At 48.0% G+C, this 21,190-nt stretch overlaps 1 protein-coding gene across 8 annotated transcripts in view; it reads left to right on the top strand.

Annotated features, from left to right (window-relative positions):
• The window catches only part of LOC118364280 (MAP7 domain-containing protein 1-like), a 74,363-nt gene extending 57,099 nt beyond the window's left edge, over positions 1-17,264 (top strand). For all 8 annotated transcript variants that reach the window (XM_035745699.2, XM_035745694.2, XM_035745697.2 and 5 more), the window contains 6 exons: positions 7,775-7,879; positions 9,622-9,672; positions 9,766-9,826; positions 11,540-11,612; positions 12,657-12,892; positions 16,085-17,264. In XM_035745699.2, the coding sequence (XP_035601592.1) occupies positions 7,775-7,879; positions 9,622-9,672; positions 9,766-9,826; positions 11,540-11,612; positions 12,657-12,892; positions 16,085-16,095 (537 nt within the window). In that variant the 3' untranslated portion in view covers positions 16,096-17,264. The remainder of the gene's footprint in view (positions 1-7,774; positions 7,880-9,621; positions 9,673-9,765; positions 9,827-11,539; positions 11,613-12,656; positions 12,893-16,084) is intronic.
• Positions 17,265-21,190: the final 3,926 nt, after the last annotated feature.

Below are 21,190 nucleotides of genomic sequence, written 5' to 3'. Positions count from 1 at the left end.
GGGCTAGTCTACACACAGAGGGAGCTAGTCTACACACACAGAGGGAGCTAGTCTACACACACAGAGGGGGCTAGTCTACACACACAGAGGGGCTAGTCTACACACACAGAGGGGGCTAGTCTACACACACAGAGGGGGCTAGTCTACACACACAGAGAGGGGGCTTCTAAACACACAGAGGGAGCTAGTCTACACACACAGAGGGAGCTAGTCTACACACACAGAGGGAGCTAGTCTACACACACAGAGGGAGCTAGTCTACACACACAGAGGGGGGTAGTCTACACACACCGAGGGGGGTAGTCTACACACACCGAGGGGGGTAGTCTACACACACCGAGGGGGGTAGTCTACACACACCGAGGGGGGTAGTCTACACACACAGAGGGGGGCTAGTCTACACACACAGAGGGGGCTAGTCTACACACACAGAGGGGGGCTAGTCTACACACACAGAGGGGGGCTAGTCTACACACCCAGAGGGGGCTAGTCTACACACACAGAGGGGGGTTGTCTACACACACAGAGAGGGGGCTTCTCTAAACACACAGAGGGAGCTAGTCTACACAGACAGAGGGAGCTAGTCTACACACACAGAGGGAGCTAGTCTACACACACAGAGGGAGCTAGTCTACACACACAGAGGGAGCTAGTCTACACACACAGAGGGAGCTAGTCTACACACACAGAGGGAGCTAGTCTACACACACAGAGGAGCTAGTCTCCACACACAGAGGAGCTAGTCTCCACACACAGAGGGGGCTAGTCTACACACACAGAGGGGGCTAGTCTACACACACAGAGGGAGCTAGTCTACACACACAGAGGGGGCTAGTCTACACACACAGAGGGGGCTAGTCTACACACACAGAGGGGGCTAGTCTACACACACAGAGGGGGCTAGTCTACACACACAGAGGGGGCTAGTCTACACACACAGAGGGGGCTAGTCTACACACACAGAGGGGGCTAGTCTACACACACAGAGGGAGCTAGTCTACACACACAGAGGGGGCAGTCTACACACACAGAGGGGGCTAGTCTACACACACAGAGGGGGTAGTCTACACACACAGAGGGGTTAGTCTACACACACAGAGAGGGGGCTTCTCTAAACACACAGAGGGGGCTAGTCTACACACACAGAGGGGGCTAGTCTACACACACAGAGGGGGCTAGTCTACACACACACAGTCTACACACACAGAGGGGGCTAGTCTACACACACAGAGGGAGCTAGTCTACACACACAGAGGGAGCTAGTCTACACACACAGAGGGAGCTAGTCTACACACACAGAGGGAGCTAGTCTACACACACAGAGGGAGCTAGTCTACACACAGAGGGAGCACACACAGAGGAGCTAGTCTCCACACACAGAGGGGGTAGTCTACACACACAGAGGGGGGCTAGTCTACACACACAGAGGGAGCTAGTCTACACACACAGAGGGAGCTAGTCTACACACACAGAGGGAGCTAGTCTACACACACAGAGGGAGCTAGTCTACACACACAGAGGGAGCTAGTCTACACACACAGAGGGAGCTAGTCTACACACACAGAGGGAGCTAGTCTACACACACAGAGGGAGCTAGTCTACACACACAGAGGGAGCTAGTCTACACACACAGAGGGAGCTAGTCTACACACACAGAGGGAGCTAGTCCACACACACAGAGGGGCATAGTCCACACACAGAGGGGCATAGTCCACACACAGAGGGGCCTAGTCCACACACACAGAGAGGGGCCTAGTCCACACACACACACAGAGGCCTAGTCCACACACACACACAGAGGCCTAGTCCACACACAGAGGGGCCTAGTCCACACAAAGAGGGGCCTAGTCCACACACAGAGGGGCCCAGTCCACACACAGAGGGGCCTAGTCCACACACAGAGGGGCCTAGTCCACACACAGAGGGGCCTAGTCCACACACACAGAGAGGGGCCTAGTCCACACACACAGAGAGGGGCCTAGTCCACACACACAGAGAGGGGCCTAGTCCACACACACCGAGGGGGCTGGTCTACACACACACCGAGGGGGTTGGTCTACACACACAGAGAGGGGCCTAGTCCACACACACAGAGAGGGGCCTAGTCCACACACACCGAGGGGGCTGGTCTACACACACACCGAGGGGGGTAGTCTACACACACCGAGGGGGGTAGTCTACACACACAGAGGGGGGCTAGTCTACACACACAGAGGGGGGCTAGTCTACACACACAGAGGGGGGCTAGTCTACACACACAGAGGGGGGCTAGTCTACACACACAGAGGGGGGCTAGTCTACACACACAGAGGGGGCTAGTCTACACACACAGAGGGGGGTTGTCTACACACACAGAGAGGGGGCTTCTCTAAACACACAGAGGGAGCTAGTCTACACACACAGAGGGAGCTAGTCTACACACACAGAGGGAGCTAGTCTACACACACAGAGGGAGCTAGTCTACACACACAGAGGGAGCTAGTCTACACACACAGAGGGAGCTAGTCTACACACACAGAGGGAGCTAGTCTACACACACAGAGGGAGCTAGTCTCCACACACAGAGGAGCTAGTCTCCACACACAGAGGGGGCTAGTCTACACACACAGAGGGAGCTAGTCTACACACACAGAGGGAGCTAGTCTACACACACAGAGGGGGCTAGTCTACACACACAGAGGGGGCTAGTCTACACACACAGAGGGGGCTAGTCTACACACACAGAGGGGGCTAGTCTACACACACAGAGGGGGCTAGTCTACACACACAGAGGGGGCTAGTCTACACACACAGAGGGGGCTAGTCTACACACACAGCGGGAGCTAGTCTACACACACAGAGGGGGGCAGTCTACACACACAGAGGGGGCTAGTCTACACACACAGAGGGGGGTAGTCTACACACACAGAGGGGGTTAGTCTACACACACAGAGAGGGGGCTTCTCTAAACACACAGAGGGGGCTAGTCTACACACACAGAGGGGGCTAGTCTACACACACAGAGGGGGGCTAGTCTACACACACAGAGGGGGCTAGTCTACACACACAGAGGGAGCTAGTCTACACACACAGAGGGAGCTAGTCTCCACACACAGAGGGAGCTAGTCTCCACACACAGAGGGGGCTAGTCTACACACACAGAGGGAGCTAGTCTACACACACAGAGGGAGCTAGTCTACACACACAGAGGGGGCTAGTCTACACACACAGAGGGGCTAGTCTACACACACAGAGGGGGCTAGTCTACACACACAGAGGGGGCTAGTCTACACACACAGAGGGGGCTAGTCTACACACACAGAGGGGGCTAGTCTACACACACAGAGGGAGCTAGTCTACACACACAGAGGGGGCAGTCTACACACACAGAGGGGGCTAGTCTACACACACAGAGGGGGGTAGTCTACACACACAGAGGGGGTTAGTCTACACACACAGAGAGGGGGCTTCTCTAAACACACAGAGGGGGCTAGTCTACACACACAGAGGGGGCTAGTCTACACACACAGAGGGGGGCTAGTCTACACACACAGAGGGGGGCTAGTCTACACACACAGAGGGAGCTAGTCTACACACACAGAGGGAGCTAGTCTACACACACAGAGGGAGCTAGTCTACACACACAGAGGGAGCTAGTCTCCACACACAGAGGGAGCTAGTCTCCACACACAGAGGGGGGCTAGTCTACACACACAGAGGGAGCTAGTCTACACACACAGAGGGAGCTAGTCTACACACACAGAGGGGGCTAGTCTACACACACAGAGGGGGCTAGTCTACACACACAGAGGGGGCTAGTCTACACACACAGAGGGGGGCTAGTCTACACACACAGAGGGGGGCTAGTCTACACACACAGAGGGAGCTAGTCTACACACACAGAGGGAGCTAGTCTACACACACAGAGGGGGGCTAGTCTACACACACAGAGGGGGTAGTCTACACACACCGAGGGGGTAGTCTACACACACCGAGGGGGTAGTCTACACACACAGAGGGGGTAGTCTACACACACAGAGGGGGCTAGTCTACACACACAGAGGGGGCTAGTCTACACACACAGAGGGGGCTAGTCTACACACACAGAGGGGGGCTAGTCTACACACACAGAGGGGGGCTAGTCTACACACACAGAGGGGGGTAGTCTACACACACAGAGGGGGTTGTCTACACACACACAGCTAGTCTACACACACAGGGAGCTAGTCTACACACACAGAGGGAGCTAGTCTACACACACAGAGGGAGCTAGTCTAGTCACACACAGAGGGAGCTAGTCTACACACACAGAGGGAGCTAGTCTACACACACAGAGGGAGCTAGTCTACACACACAGAGGGAGCTAGTCTACACACACAGAGGGGGCTAGTCTACACACACAGAGGGGGCTAGTCTACACACACAGAGGGGGCTAGTCTACACACACACAGAGGGGGCTAGTCTACACACACAGAGGGGGCTAGTCTACACACACAGAGGGGAGCTAGTCTACACACACAGAGGGGGCTAGTCTACACACACAGAGGGGGCTAGTCTACACACACAGAGGGGGGCTAGTCTACACACACAGAGGGGGGCTAGTCTACACACACAGACACACACAGGGGCAGTCTACACACACAGAGGGGGCTAGTCTACACACACAGAGGGGGGTAGTCTACACACACAGAGGGGGTTAGTCTACACACACAGAGAGGGGGCTTCTCTAAACACACAGAGGGGCTAGTCTACACACACAGAGGGGCTAGTCTACACACACAGAGGGGGCTAGTCACACACACAGAGGGGGCTAGTCTACACACACAGAGGGGCTAGTCTACACACACCGAGGGGGGTCTACACACACAGTCTAGTCTACACACACAGAGGGGGCTAGTCTACACACACAGAGGGGCTAGTCTACACACACAGAGGGGCTAGTCTACACACACAGAGGGGGGGTCTACACACACAGAGGGAGCTAGTCTACACACACAGAGGGAGCTAGTCTCCACACACAGAGGGAGCTAGTCTCCACACACAGAGAGGGGGCTTCTCTAAACACACAGAGGGAGCTAGTCTACACACACAGAGGGAGCTAGTCTACACACACAGAGGGAGCTAGTCTACACACACAGAGGGAGCTAGTCTACACACACAGAGGGAGCTAGTCTACACACACAGAGGGAGCTAGTCTACACACACAGAGGGAGCTAGTCTCCACACACAGAGGGAGCTAGTCTCCACACACAGAGGGGGGCTAGTCTACACACACAGAGGGGGCTAGTCTACACACACAGAGGGAGCTAGTCTACACACACAGAGGGGGCTAGTCTACACACACAGAGGGGGCTAGTCTACACACACAGAGGGGGCTAGTCTACACACACAGAGGGGGCTAGTCTACACACACAGAGGGGGCTAGTCTACACACACAGAGGGGGGCTAGTCTACACACACAGAGGGGGCTAGTCTACACACACAGAGGGAGCTAGTCTACACACACAGAGGGGGGCAGTCTACACACACAGAGGGGGCTAGTCTACACACACAGAGGGGGGTAGTCTACACACACAGAGGGGGTTAGTCTACACACACAGAGAGGGGGCTTCTCTAAACACACAGAGGGGGCTAGTCTACACACACAGAGGGGGCTAGTCTACACACACAGAGGGGGGCTAGTCTACACACACAGAGGGGGCTAGTCTACACACACAGAGGGAGCTAGTCTACACACACAGAGGGAGCTAGTCTACACACACAGAGGGAGCTAGTCTACACACACAGAGGGAGCTAGTCTACACACACAGAGGGAGCTAGTCTACACACACAGAGGGAGCTAGTCTCCACACACAGAGGGAGCTAGTCTCCACACACAGAGGGGGGTAGTCTACACACACAGAGGGGGGCTAGTCTACACACACAGAGGGAGCTAGTCTACACACACAGAGGGAGCTAGTCTACACACACAGAGGGAGCTAGTCTACACACACAGAGGGAGCTAGTCTACACACACAGAGGGAGCTAGTCTACACACACAGAGGGAGCTAGTCTACACACACAGAGGGAGCTAGTCTACACACACAGAGGGAGCTAGTCTACACACACAGAGGGAGCTAGTCTACACACACAGAGGGAGCTAGTCTACACACACAGAGGAGCTAGTCCACACACACAGAGGGGCATAGTCCACACACAGAGGGGCATAGTCCACACACAGAGGGGCCTAGTCCACACACACAGAGAGGGGCCTAGTCCACACACACACACAGAGGCCTAGTCCACACACACACACAGAGGCCTAGTCCACACACAGAGGGGCCTAGTCCACACAAAGAGGGGCCTAGTCCACACACAGAGGGGCCCAGTCCACACACAGAGGGGCCTAGTCCACACACAGAGGGGCCTAGTCCACACACAGAGGGGCCTAGTCCACACACACAGAGAGGGGCCTAGTCCACACACACAGAGAGGGGCCTAGTCCACACACACAGAGAGGGGCCTAGTCCACACACACCGAGGGGGCTGGTCTACACACACACCGAGGGGGTTGGTCTACACACACACCGAGGGGGCTTGTCTACACACACAGAGGAGGCTGGACTACACACACAGAGGGGGCTCGTCTACACACACAGAGGGTGCTGTGTCTGTCCATCTTTCTGTCCGTGTGTCCGTCTGCTTTTCTTATTGTCCACCTGCTTTGTGACAGAGATCCTTCTGTAACCCTGTCTGTATTTAACACCCTCTCTGTCCCATATCACTACTTTAGCCAAGTTTGTCATCTACCTGACCTCATTTGATAAGGCATATCTCATAACCAACCTTGTTTCGTATATTTGTCCAAATCACTTTCAACCAATGTGATTTGTCGTTAGCATCAGTCAATATTTTCCTAATGGCTACAGACATTGACATTAATGCACATTGAATGACCCCTTTCGCTTTTTGGAGATCAACACAAAAGGCCTGAGTCTGTTTGACACACTGTCGACTTCCTGTATTTACCAATGGTTTTACCGCTGTTGCTGAGGAGCAGTCGAGGTCCAGGATCCCGAGGAACAGATGTCAGTCAGTTAGCCGGAAAACACTGTGATTCACAGAAGTGTTTGTTTGCAATGTCAACATAGACTGTGTGATAGGAGATAGGAGCTGCCCCTGGGTTTGTGTGGTTGCTGTCCCTGTCTAAGTGGTTGTTTTCTCTGGCTGGCGACCCTATGATACCGTCTAGTGCGTTGTCAGTGAAGTGTCTTTCGTGGTTTCAATAATGATGTATTTTAAGCCTAGAAAGGGTATTGTGTTCAATGACAGGTGTAATACAATGACAAAATTCTCACAATGTTGAAAGTGTTCACTTCTGCTACTACAAAAAGATAGTATTTCCTGTAGTTTTATACAGTCCACTTTCTCCCTCAGGAGAACGTATATACAACAACACTATTGGTGGTAGTAACATGTTATTAGCATTGCAAAATCCATACAATTAAACGGAACACTGGAATGGACGTTGGCATCCCAGCGGTGTGACTTAAAAGGGTTGCCACCTTGGTCAGTAATATAATGTATCTCTATGGTAACCCTTTCACATGAATCTCACATGTGATCTTATTGTGCAGCTCATGTGATAACATGTGACAACCTGTAAAGCAACGTGTGATAACATGAAACCACACACGCGTGTAAACATGTTGTGACCACGTGTAAAAGTGTTCCAAAAACACATGGGAATTTTTTTTTTTTTTTTAATTCTCTGTAAGGGAAGAGCATACCACATTGTAATCTGTATGCTTTCCAGAGAGAGGAGGCTGAGGCTAAGGCCAAGGAGGAGGCCGAGAAACAGCGCCTGGACAGAGAGAAACACTTCCTGAAGGAGGAGCAGGAGAGGCTGGAGAGGAAGAAGGTAAGACAAGAGCCATGCGTTCATTCTACTACATGAGTATACCCCGCCAGCGTCCTCTCTACCCTGGTACCCATATCTGTGCTGTGTAGCCAACTCCTATTTAATCCCAGCCATTGTCATGCCAAAGGAGTTGGCAAGACAGCACAAACAGACTGTTTCTGCGCTATTGCCATCTCCTTATGGAATTGTCATGCCAAACAGACTGGCAAACTACTGTGTTTCTTCTGTGTTGCCTGTACTGTACATCTTCCAAAAGTACAGCGTGAAATGTTTAGTGTACATTACAGTAAGCTCCCACGGGGGCTTATTCATTCAAAACGGTTATTATTGCGGGATCAGTCAAAAAATAACATTGTTCTAGTAGCAACAGGAAAGCATGCTTGATTTTGGCTTCTAATTACGTGTATTTTTGTTTCACTCTTTAGACCAGGATTTGTTGAAGATAATATCAACTTTCACATTCTTGCCGCCAAGAAGAATGATGTTGTTGGCTTTCCCTGGCTACTTGTTTTGATTTAATAGGGCTTACAGTCTCTATTTGTGTGAGCGGAAGATTATATACTAGGTCCAAGACCCCAGGCTAGATATTAACAGTAATGATGGAGAGTGAGTCCTAACTGGCCCCGTTCAGTATGCAGCCCAGGGTTTTGTGTTCTGCCCTCACCTGGTGTACCACCCGCAGTCACACCATGCTGCAACCTGCTAAGTCTGCTCTCTCTCCCTCTTGCTCTTTCTTTCGCTCTTACTCACCCTCTCTTTTTTCCTTCCTGTCCGTCTCTTGTCCTCCGTCATCCCTCGCTCTCCCATTCTCCCTTCATTATTTCTTACCCCTCTCTCTTTCTGTCTGTTTCTCTCCCTCTCCCTCTTTCTTTCCCTTCTCTCTCTCTCTCGCTCTCTCTTTCCCTCTCTCCCTTCTCTCTCTCTCTTCTCCCTTCTCTCTCTCTATCTCTCTCTCTCTCTCTTTCACTCTCTCCTCCCTCTTTTTTTCCCATCTCTTATCTGAGGCTGCCAGCCCATGCAGCTCAGCTGGCCAAAGCAGCTCCACATTGTGTGTTGAGCCAGGCTCTAGTGGTATTACAGCACAAGAACAGTATGTCCTCTACCCAAACCCCTGCTTAGTCACACGCCTCTGCACACTGCTCCACAGCTGCTGTTACATACCTGACTGAGTATGGATTCTGTGTTCTGTGGAAGCTCGCTCACACACGCATGAATGCATGGACGCGCACCGACGCACACACACCAGCGGAGGCTGCTGAGGGGAGGACGGCTCATAATAATGGCTGGAACGGAACACATGGAATGGCATCAAACACATGGATTTATGTATTTATACCGTTCCACTAATTGCGCTTCAGCCATTACCACGAGCCCGTCCTCCCCAATTAAGGTGCCACCAACCTCCTGTGACACACACACACACGGACCACCGAACTCTCCACTTTACCAATAGCACGTATTACGTCCCCGCATCTGGCATATCTGTATGTTTTACTTGATTTATGGCAGGTAGCTCTTCCCTTAGCATCATGGTTATCTTGTACCAGGTAGGATTTGGGTGTTGTTTCAGCTGTTCGGTGCCAACAAGGAGTCCATTGAGTTTAAGTTACTGCACATTTACGGTGTTACTCTGTGATTAAACCCATGCGGACTGAGCACTTCATCTGCATCCTCCACCTTGTTAACATTCTCAGTGTATTCCCTCTCTCTGACCATTGTCATCTTTGTGCCTTCTTCCTTAGCGTCTCGAGCAGATCATGAAGAGGACACGCAGGACAGATGGAGGGGAAAAGGTACTTTTGTTGAAAAGGCACAATAGCAATGCCTTTGCAACATTGGCTCAATTTAAAATGCATGTAACACGTGATGATCTTATCTCTCTATAGAAAGACACCAAGTCCCCACCTCCCTCCCAAGTCAATGGCAAAGAGGCCAAGAGCAACAAAGGTAAGCAGAAAATGAAATGCAGCGTAAACCGGCGTCCATCTTTGGTCATTATATTGCTCTTGTGTTCAGGAAATTGACGTTTGGACTCGGAGTCAAACAATTTGTCTCAATTAATCCTGAAAGGAAATGTGTTCATTTAGATTCATTCATCGATGATATCTGGGGGGAACAGATTCAAACATCATCCTTTTCCAGCCTGTGTTTCACTGCCACCTTAATGGAGAAGTTCAGCTCTACATACTGACTGGTTTAATAAACAAATTAAATCCCACTGGGTACAGACGTCAATTCAACGTCTATTCTACGTTCGTTCAACATTGATTCAACCAGTGTGTGCCCAGTGGGATCATTTGGCTTCTTTGATTGGATGGCTTTGATTGGATGGCTGTATCAGTCTTAATGTTAACTTTGACATTTGTTCACTCAAAATAAAAATCCAAATCCCCATTGCCTACATTGCCAAATTCCAAGTTACACACCCATAATTTAAAGTAGGATTTAGCTGACTGTGTGTTGTTTATGTTTAGGCCCGATATATAGGATTAAAAGAAGTAGCTCTCTACCTCTTCCTATATAATAGGAATCTTATTGATTTAGAATGGAGGTACTGAACTTCTACTTTTCACCCCTACAGTTTAGCTTCGGTGTCAAGTCAAGTTCATCTAAGCCAATTGTAGGTACTAAAATACCCGTTTCGTAAGAGCTCGCAAACAGTAAAACAATATAAACATACATGTGAACATGCAGAGTCAGAAACAGCACAATTATCTCATTAGACCAGGCTAAAAGCACAAATGAAATAAATATGTAGTGCTGCTCGTGAAGAGCTGTAGTTCCGGACAAAATGGAATAAAATGGTCCGTGAACAGTCCCTGTCCTCCCTCCTGATATTTAGAATGTTTTGTCTTCGGTTTCATCGCCGTCTGCATTGTGTTCCCTTTTCATATGAAGACTATTTAATACTATTGTTAGTATCCCAGCCCCACTACTTTCATTTAGGACAGTATAACCCATGCGTGTGCTTATTGTTTGCAGTCCAAACCCAGTCTGGGGGCTTTTCCGTTTCTGGGAATATCTCATGGCAGTGCATTGCATTGCAGGGTTGGCTTAGTGACTGTAAATGGACCCCTCGCCACATTTAGCCGGTCAATTTAATTCCGTTTGATTCTATCTTTATTGTTGCGGCAGGGACAGTCACTGTGCAGCCAGGTGTACATAAGACACACAAAAATACAGTGTTCACACGACAAAGACACACACATATCACTCCTACTTATACAATCCCCATCCCCATTTGACCACACACACACACACAACATTTTCCGATGAGAAGGATGAGTAGGGAAATGGGGATAGGGGATTTGAGTACATGTGGCCAGGATTCCAGTATGGTGGAAACCATTATTGGAGGCACTGATGTGGTGGGGAGTCCAGGCAAGTTGTGTGACGCTGCTCCTCTTCAATCAGGCCTTTGGACACACTCACACAAACTCACACGTGCGCGCACGCACCCACATGCTCAGATACGGACGCACCGATACACACACATACACACACACAGCCCAAGGATGTAATCATGAATCCAGCACTGGTTGGATCCATCCTGCATATTGTCATAGCACTGTCTGTGCTTGCTTCAGGGTGGCCCTGCGAACTGTGTGTGTGCTTGCACGTGTGTGTGTGTTTTACAGTGGATTTTATTTGTTTCCGCAGCCTCTGCTGACTACCAGCCAAGCCCAGAGATCAACAAGAATACAGAGAACGACCATAGTGGTTTGAGAGACAGGTAAGGCTCAAAAACCGTGTCTTCTATTTCCTCTTGTCCAAAATATCTGTTAGAAATGTAAAATAGCAAGACCACCATATTACAAGACCACCATGCGTGCTAGAAAACAAGCAAACCAGAAAACAACAGGATATATATTTTTTTCATCTTTATTTAACCAGGTAGGCCAGCTGAGAACAAGTTCTCATTTACAACTGTGACCTGTCCATGATAAAGCAAAGCAGTGCGACAGAAACAACAACACAGAGTGCTGAGTGCACAAACGTGCTGTCAATAACACATTAGAAAAATATATATACAGTGTGTGCAAATGTAGTAAGATTAGGGAGGTAAGGCAATAAATAGGCCATAGTGGCGAAATAATTACAATTTATCATTAGCACTGGAGTGATAGATCTGCAGATGATGATGTGCAAGTAGAGATACTGGGGTGCAAAATAGCAAAAATAAATAACAATATTGGGATGAGGTAGTTGGGTGGGCTATTTACAGATGGGCTGTGTACAGGTGCAGTGATCAGGTAAGCTGCTCTGACTGCCAATGCTTAAAGTTAGAGAGGGAGATATGAAACTCCAGCTTCAGTGATTTTTGCAGAGAACTGGAAGGAAAGTTGTCCAAAGGAGGAGTTGGCTTTGGAGATGACCAGTGAAATATACCTGCTGGAGCGCGTGCTACGGGTGGCTTTCTAACCAAGACCTGTACCGATTTGTATAGTTTCAAACCGCAAAAGAAAGTCTCTAGGCTTTCAGTATAAAAATAGAGATTGTTTATTTATCTATTGAAATATGTTTTTTGTTCGAGGGGTAGTGTAATATAAGGTTTGAGGTCTTCAGTTAGCCACTGAGGGCAGACCAGGGTTGTATTCAGTGATGTGAAACGTTATGAATGTTGCTGTCATCGTTCTATCTGTCAATCATTTCTGTTCTATGTTATAGCTACAGTATAATGTTACATCTTCCTGAACAGGCCCGAGGGGAAAATCTGCAACTGAACCACTTGGGGCCATAGTCCTTTTGTCTGTAACCATGTTTCACCCTCCCACAGCTCCACGGTCCATGTGGTCAACGGTGTCCAGCCTGCCAGACACGAGAATGGCCTGTCTAGCAAGGGGGACACCGCACACTTTGAGGAGGTCATCCAGCTAGCCAATCAAGGCAACAGCAGCAACGGAGGGAGAGAGAAATCAGAGAGTGACATGCCCACTGAACCAATCCTGGCCTTTGAAAGTGATGAGCCCTTCCTGAAAAAAGTGGGCCCCATGAAGCCTCTGCATGTCGCAGGTACATAGACAGAGAGAGAGGGAACTCCAAGGGCCAGTTTCCTGGACACCGATTATGCTTAGTCTTGGACTAAAATGCATTTGAATAGAGAATCTCCATTGAACATGCTTTTCAGTCTAAGACTAAGCTTAATCTGTGTCTTGGAAACCGCCCTCAAATGACATCATAACCTAATAATATTGTATCAGCTGTGCCAATATTTCCATGGATTCAAGCAAGGAATCTTATCCGAGTATCCTCAACCCCTGACAGTGTTCTTAACTATAGATTAAGCTGTGGTTCAAATACATCAGTAATAATGGTCTCGCATCTGCCCTGGTGGTTGACTTTTCACATTAGGGCCAGGGTTCACAACGTGCCATAAAGAGGCGCCATGCGTTCCTAGTGTTGTCCTTGGCAACGAAGACCCGTCCAACTGAGCCGGTCGGTTTAGTGTCGTCTTAGATGCTAGTCGTCACCCATGCGTACGTGAGTGTCCCTGGGGAAAGAGAGGGGGAGAGAAAGGGAGGTACAGTGGGGAGAACAAGTATTTGATACACTGCCGATTTTGCAAGTTTCCTACTTACAAATCATGTAGAGGTCTGTAATTTTTATATTTCTGTAATTTTTAAAATATTTTTTACAAAATTCCAGAAAATCACATTGTATGATTTTTTAAGTAATTAATTTGCATTTTATTGCATGGCATATTTGATACATCAGTATTTGATACATCAGAAAAGTAGAACTTAATATTTTGTACAGAAACATTTGTTTGCAATTACAGAAATCATACGTTTCCTGTAGTTCTTGACCAGGTTTGCACACACTGCAGCATGGATTTTGGCCCACTCCTCCATACAGACCTTCTCCAGATCCTTTAGGTTTCGGGGCTGTCGCTGGGCAATACGGACTTTCAGCTCCCTCCAAAGATGTTCTATTGGGTTCAGGTCTGGAAACTGGCAAGGCCACTCCAGGACCTTGAGATGCTTCTTACGGAGCCACTCCTTAGTTGCCCTGGCTGTGTGTTTCGGGTCGTTGTCATGCTGGAAGACCCAGCCACGACCCATCTTCAATGCTCTTACTGAGGGAAGGAGGTTGTTGGCCAAGATCTCGCGATACATAACCCCATCCATCCTCCCCTCAATATGGTGCAGTCGTCCTGTCCCCTTTGCAGAAAAGCATCCCCAAAGAATGATGTTTCCACCTCCATGCTTCACGGTTGCGATGGTGGTCTTGGGGTTGTACTCATTCTTCTTCTTCTTCCAAACATGGTGAGTGGAGTTTAGACCAAAAAGCTAAATTTTTGTCTCATCAGACCACATGATCTTCTCCCATTCCTCCTCTGGATCATCCAGATGGTCATTGGCAAACTTCAGATGGGCCTGGACATGCGCTGGCTTGAGCAGGGGGACCTTGCATGCACTGCAGGATTTTAATCAATGATGCCATAGTGTGTTACTAATGGTTTTCTTTGAGACTGTGGTCCCAGCTCTCTTCAGGTCATTGACCAGGTCCTGCCGTGTAGTTCTGGGCTGATCCCTCACCTTCCTCATGATCATTGATGCCCCACGAGGTGAGATCTTGCATGGAGCCCCAGACTGAGGGTGATTGACCGTCATCTTGCACCAACAGTTGTTGCCTTCTCACCAAGCTGCTTGCCTATTGTCCTGTAGCCCATCCCAGCCTTGTGCAGGTCTACAATTTTATCCCTGACGTCCTTACACAGCTCGCTGGTCTTGGCCATTGTGGAGAGGTTGGAGTCTGTTTCGTCTGCTAAATGACTTAAATGTAAATGTTTGATTGAGTGTGTGGACAGGTGTATTTTATTCAGGTAATGAGTGGAGAACAGGAGGGCTTCTTAAAGAAAAACTAACAAGTCTGTGAGAGACGGAATTCTTGCTGGTTGGTAGGTGATCAAGTACTTATATCATGCAATAAAATGCAAATTAATTACTTAAAAATCATACAATGTGATTTTCTGTAGGAACACCTGCAAAATCGGCAGTGTATCAAATACTTGTTCTCCCCACTATAGAAGGTGGAAGGGGGAATCCTCCAGCCCCTAGAGTGCCTAAGGTGACACAGAGGGAGTGAGGTATCTTAATACCGACTGCTTTCACTCCCAGAGCTCCGGTCGCTAGGCTCAACACCCAGTGTCAAATTCCCTGAGTGTTGGGGAGCTAGCTAGCTGCCAGTAATGGAAACAGGACCCCGGCCCAGTTATGTACCCCCATCACCCTCACCCCCTCCCCACGGTGGGGTCAGTATTACTGCCCCTCGCCCCTCCCCCTAGGGCTTAGTCCCCACCTGTCAGCCTGCCAGCAGGTCATACATTATATCCAAAGCAAACAGAAGAGGGTCACCCAGCTGCAGCCAGACGAGCTCTGACAATATGACCCACTTTTATCAGAGTGAATTCACTCTGCCACTCACACTGCCTTCAAGTCACAGTCTTTCACAAGTTACCATCACATTTCTAATCTTCCCTGTCTATATACCCCACACTCTCTTACTATGATGACTTGGAGGGGTTATTTGGTTTATGGCCGTGGGGCTGGGGGTTTGTGACTGGAGAGATTAATATATCGACACTGATTGAATGTTATGATGTAGTTCCATAGATTGGGAATCGGGGACATGTTTATTTCTAAACATACCACCGGGGGCAAGTTCAAATGGCGATATTCGTGAGCTAGTGTGGTGGACCGTTTAGTTGCCTGACAGCTGCCTCTGTCAATCTATTGCTACTGTTAGCATCATATGTGTTTATCACACTCGTAGCGCCAGCTAGCTATCACTCACTCACATGATGGGCGACTGAATGGTCGTTGATGGTCCGTCATTAAAAGGAGTCAGGATTCTGCCTGAAGCCTCTGCTGTTTGGTTTGATTAGCCTCTTCATTTCCCTATAAAAACAAGCCTATAAAGCCTTATGGGTTCATGCCCTTTGTGATATGCACTCAGGCCTTTTAAAATGTAGTATTGTTGCCAGGTCAAGGGTTTATAAGCCTCGTCTTTAGCATGGACAGTGAGGGTGGGTCCTCCTCACACATTTACAAATGCTCAAATTGGCGACCATTTTGGCTCACCATTTAGATGGCGCATTCAATGGACACCATTTAGGATCTCTGGTGTCTTTTCTTGTTGTGTGGTGTACCACTGTGTTGAAACTGACCCTCATCTTGTCCTCTCCGTTTATTATCTCTCCAGAGGTCCTGTGAGGTGTGCCACTCACAAAGGCGATTCTTAGGCCCCCCCCCTCCCGCACCTTCCCAAATCCAGCCTCCACTCGTACGGGTAGAGGGCCCCCCTCTTCCCGAAGGTGCACATCCCCAATGACATGTGCCAAACCAATCACAGACTGCTTTCTAGGCCCCAAAAAAAGCATAAACTTTCCCTGGGAAAAGGGCAGAAGAAGATGAAGAAGAAGCAACAACTCTGCATTCTGCAAAAAAAGACACAAGCAAAACACAAAAACAGGATATGACGTCATCGCCACCCGACAGGGTGCATCAGTGTTACCATTTGTAGATGGTAGAAGATATTGCGGCATCAATTCTTCCACAGCAGTATCATCCATGGTAGATTTCAGTAGCCCTGGGGCTAAAAAAAAATACACATTTGACACAAATGAGTAATTGTTGATATTATTATGCTGACGAGTTGAAAGAGAAGTGAGTTGGCTTTTTGTTTCTAATGTTTAGTTTATTTAAGAGAAATGTAAGGACTGGGTACAGTTGTATGTGAATAATGTAAATGAAAACTTGTGAGTTGGACTAAATGAGGGAGGGGTCTGTGGAATAAATTGTGTGTGAATTTATGAAAGAAATCACAATGTTTACTTAACTCCTGCCTTTCAAGGTTTTCCCAGTAACTAATATGTATTGGAAACATAATGATATGGTCTCTATAAACATTTGTAAATGTTCTGTAAATGGAGCTACACTGCAAATAGAATGTCTCCAAAATACTGAAGAAGACGTTTGACAGCGTTTTGACAATGTAAGAATTACATTGTTGCAGCACAGCGTCAGTCGTCTCCAAGGAGCGCTATAGAAATGAACAAGGGATCAGTTGAACGAAAAACAGCACACACATGGGTACTCCAGATTCAGGATTGGTAAACCTTGGGTCAAATCAGTGATCCATTCAGTTTAATCAGTGTTGAAACAGAATGTACACAAGGGCATCCCATCCCACCATTTAGTTTTTTTCTCAACCTGAGCAAGAAGCATGATATGCTGCCACCTCCCATCGAATTTCCACAGATTCTAATGTGTTTGAAAATGAAATGCTGGTGTGTGTATATGCTATAAATACATTTTGTTGAGTATTGAAGGGTCAGAGGGAGTATCGGGAGTCTTATTAAAGAGAACATTGTTGTCCAGTAGTCTGTGGTTTAGCTTTCCTTCGTTTTTTTCTTGTCTTTTGTATATAGTCTGTCCAAAATCTGGATGGATGAGATTTGGAATGACACTCGAAACCAGCAAAAATACGACCAAGAAAACACTATTGTTACAAAACGGGCGAGACTGAAAAGACAGACACACCGTAGACTACGTTGAGGTTGAATGTGCTCATTGATTCTTTGAATGTTTGTCATTTATCAGAAACAGACAAATCGAACAAAACAAGCATGACGTTTCACCAAGTAGAACATTTAGGAAATATTTCCCCCTTTTAAGCTGGCCTTCAAAGTCCAATGCCAACTCATTTAGACACACTGTTGACAGCCTGAGCAACCAAATACAATGCCACACAACCACCAGAAAACCAGATCTGGAGATGGTTTTGAGAGAGCGAGGGACTGACTATCTTTTAGGGGGGTACAGTGACTTAGCTCAGCTGTCCCCTTCAATTTGGTATTCTTTTCCCAAGGCCCAGTGGGTGTTCATGCCTCCCATGCTCTTACCACATCACTGCTCCCACATTCTGGTGGTGAGAGGGGGCTGACAATGTTGAAGAACACTCGCCATTTGCTGTTCGCCATTCGTTTTCCCTGCAAAGTAGCTGGACTACATTACCATCACGATTTATGTCCCTCCGCTCCCCAACGTAAACGCAAGCAGTACTGATCATCACGCGCAACTCTCATTTGACCAATATGACTTATAACTGCTAATGCACCTTGGCGAGTCTAATGACAATGACTTAATGCAAGACACTAATGGACTTGGCTAGGGAGAAGTACGTTTGACTTATTAACCCAAACACAGAGGTGTCTTCCCCGCAATACTGGTGTGTTTCGAAGTTACTGAAATGTTTTGAGAATCTCTTCTCTATCTTTGAATCACATTTAGTTTGGTTACTCGGGTATGGCCTGATTCATGTCTTGGAACATTGATGTAATGGTTTTCTTATTGACTTAACTTCCCCTGTCTAGTTGGATCAGTGAATATTGATAGAATGATACGTGTCCCTGTAGAGTATAAACTAGATGGCTCGTCTTTTTATGAGCACATGATCTAACCGTATAAATCTTATCTCACTGGGATAACATCTAGCCGACTGACGCAGTTGCTTAGATTAGAATAGTCACTAGAAAATCTATTTAACAGCTGTATTCATCCGGCCCAGCAGAGGGCAGCCCAGCAACACAGAGGTGTCAAACCACAGATCACATTTGCCCACACATGTTCACTCTCTCAAACCGCTCTCTCAGTCAGTGGAGGCTGGTGGGTGGAGCTATAGGAGGACGGACTCATTGTAATGGTTGGAACGGAATAAATGGAACGGAGTCAAATGTGGTTTCCATACGTTTGACACCGTTCCATTTATTCCATTCCAGCCATTACAATAAGCCCGTCCTCCTATAGCTCCTCCCGCCAGCCTCCATTGCTCTCAGTCAATGATGTAGCCAACCAGCAAAACCAGAGAAAGAGACTGTGTGTCATAGAGAGATAGCAATTCACACATTCAAATCCCAAACATATCTAAGAGTCCTAAAACGTTCAATAGAAATGTTATAGTCAAGCTTTAGTGTGTTCCCTCTCTTCATCCACTTAGTCAAGACCCAGTTTGCCCATAGTGCTGCCTAGAGGGCGAGGGGCAACTATTTTTAGGCGGATGTCAGCAGACAAGTAATGAGTAATGGAAGGGGCAGTGGGCAATGCCAAGGTGCTGAATGAATTCTCAGAGAATGGAGGGTGAAAAGAGAAGGAGGAGGTGGAGGTATGTGTGTGTGAGAGAGAGAGAGAAAGAGACGGTGTGTGTGTGTGCGGTGTGGGTGTTTGTGCGTGTTTGTGTGTGAGCGAGAGAGTGTGTGTTCGTTAGATTTACGAGGCTCTGACGGACATGGAGCAGGATAAAGGTGCCTGTCGGTCAGAGTTAGGGCATGCCACTCACTCCTGGGATAGCAGGGCTGGGTGACATAGTGGCGGTGCAGATTTGGCAACATCACTTTGATCTATTGGTCTATTATCTCCTCATCAGCGGACGGAGAGCTGCCCAGCCTGCCTGCTGATAGGTGTACTGGAGATGTTGCCATATCAACCCTATTCTTAGATCGCATTCCTGTTCACAGGGTGGAGAGGCCATAAGAGTTAGCCTTATAGAGAACGGTAAAAGCAGGAATTAACCGAGATAATTCAGTCCTCTATGACTTTGCTTGTTATCTTATCTGGGTATTCTCAGACAAACATTGATTGTCTGTTATTCTACCATTACCTATCCAACTACTGTAAAAAGCCTGATGCCTTTGGCAGTCATGTCTACCTCACTTCCCATTCACGACGTGGTGCAACTTGCATCCGCTGTTGTTCTTGTCGTAAACCCGCTGCACTTTTTGACCCGTGGAATCTTGTAAACGGTGTGGAAGCGCAAATGTGTCGTCTGTGCCTGCCGGATTTAACGAGGTAGACAGGTCAGTGAGGGGTCAAGCCATGCCTGCATCTGAACCATGAAAAACTAGAGACCACACACACACACAGGCATGCACACACTAACACAAAGGGATGCACACACACACGCAAGTTCACACACGCACGCACGCACGCATACACACACCCCTAATACAGTACATTGCACCCTTTATCTGCTCAGCAACAACAACAGGACCCCTTAACACAGCTGCTATCTGATGGCAACACATTAATGGCAGGCCACAGAAAGGCAGGCACTCCAAATAAGCCCATTTCTTTATCCCTGGAGATGCTGTTCCACCTCCAAGTTGACCTGGCCTCTCAACTGCCCTGACGAGAGACAAGGGTTTCTAACAGCTGTCCCAAACCCGATCACACACGCACGCACACACACGCACGCACGCACACACACACACACACACTAGAACCTATCACCTCCCTACAGTGCCTGTTGTTATGGAGTTGCTGATTGGGAGGTCTCAGGGCCCACATTCCATGGTGGTGGACCAACCACAGTGGTCACAAAGTAGCTGACTCGAGAAAGGTATCAGCTGGAGCATTGACACGACTTTTGGAGTTAATTTTCATGCAGGCACATTCTTGGGCACTCTTTGATGAGGAGTGTGGACCTCTGGGGTTGATGTATAGAGTGGATACAAGCATATTGGTTTTAAGTTAGAACAGACAGGTGTTGTTGAGAAGGGAAGCATATGCTGTATAGACACAGTACAAGTCAAAAGTTTGGACACACCTACTTATTCAAGCATTTTTCTTTATTTTTACTATTTTCTACATTGTAGAATGAAATAACACATATGAAATCATATAGTAAACAGAATTTTTTTTTTTTTAATCTAAATATATTTTAGATTCTTCAAAGTAGCCACCCTTTACCTTGATGACAGCATTGCACACTAGTGGCACTCTTTTCTCAATCAGCTTCGCCTGGAATGCTTTTCGACGGGGTCTTGAAGGAGTTCCTACATATGCTGATAACGTCTTGTTGGCTGCTTTTCCTTCAGTCTGCTATCCAACTTATCCCAAAACATCTGAATTTGGTTGAGGTCGGGTGACTGTAGAGGCCAGGTCATCTGATGCAGTACTCCATCACGCTCCTTCTTGGTCAAATAGCCCTTACACTGCCTGGAGGTGTGTTGGGTCATTGTCCTGTTGAAAAACAAATGAATGTCCCACTAAGCGCAAACCAGATGGGATGGCGTATCGCTGCAGAATGCTGTGGTAGCCATGAATTCAAAATAAATCACAGACAGTGTCACCAGTAAAGCACCCCCACAACATCACAACCCCTCTTCCATGCTTCACGGATGTAACCACACATGCGGAGATCATCCGTTCATCTACTCTGCGTCTCACAAAGACACAGCGGTTGGAACCAAAAATCTCAAATTTGGACTCATCAGACCAAAGGACAGATTTCCACCGGCCTAATGTCTAT

Source organism: Oncorhynchus keta, chromosome 31, assembly GCF_023373465.1.
Source record: "Oncorhynchus keta strain PuntledgeMale-10-30-2019 chromosome 31, Oket_V2, whole genome shotgun sequence".
Taxonomy (NCBI): Eukaryota; Metazoa; Chordata; class Actinopteri; order Salmoniformes; family Salmonidae; genus Oncorhynchus; species Oncorhynchus keta.
Note: the sequence above shows the minus strand (reverse complement) of the source record. Positions and strands in the feature narration are given on the sequence as shown.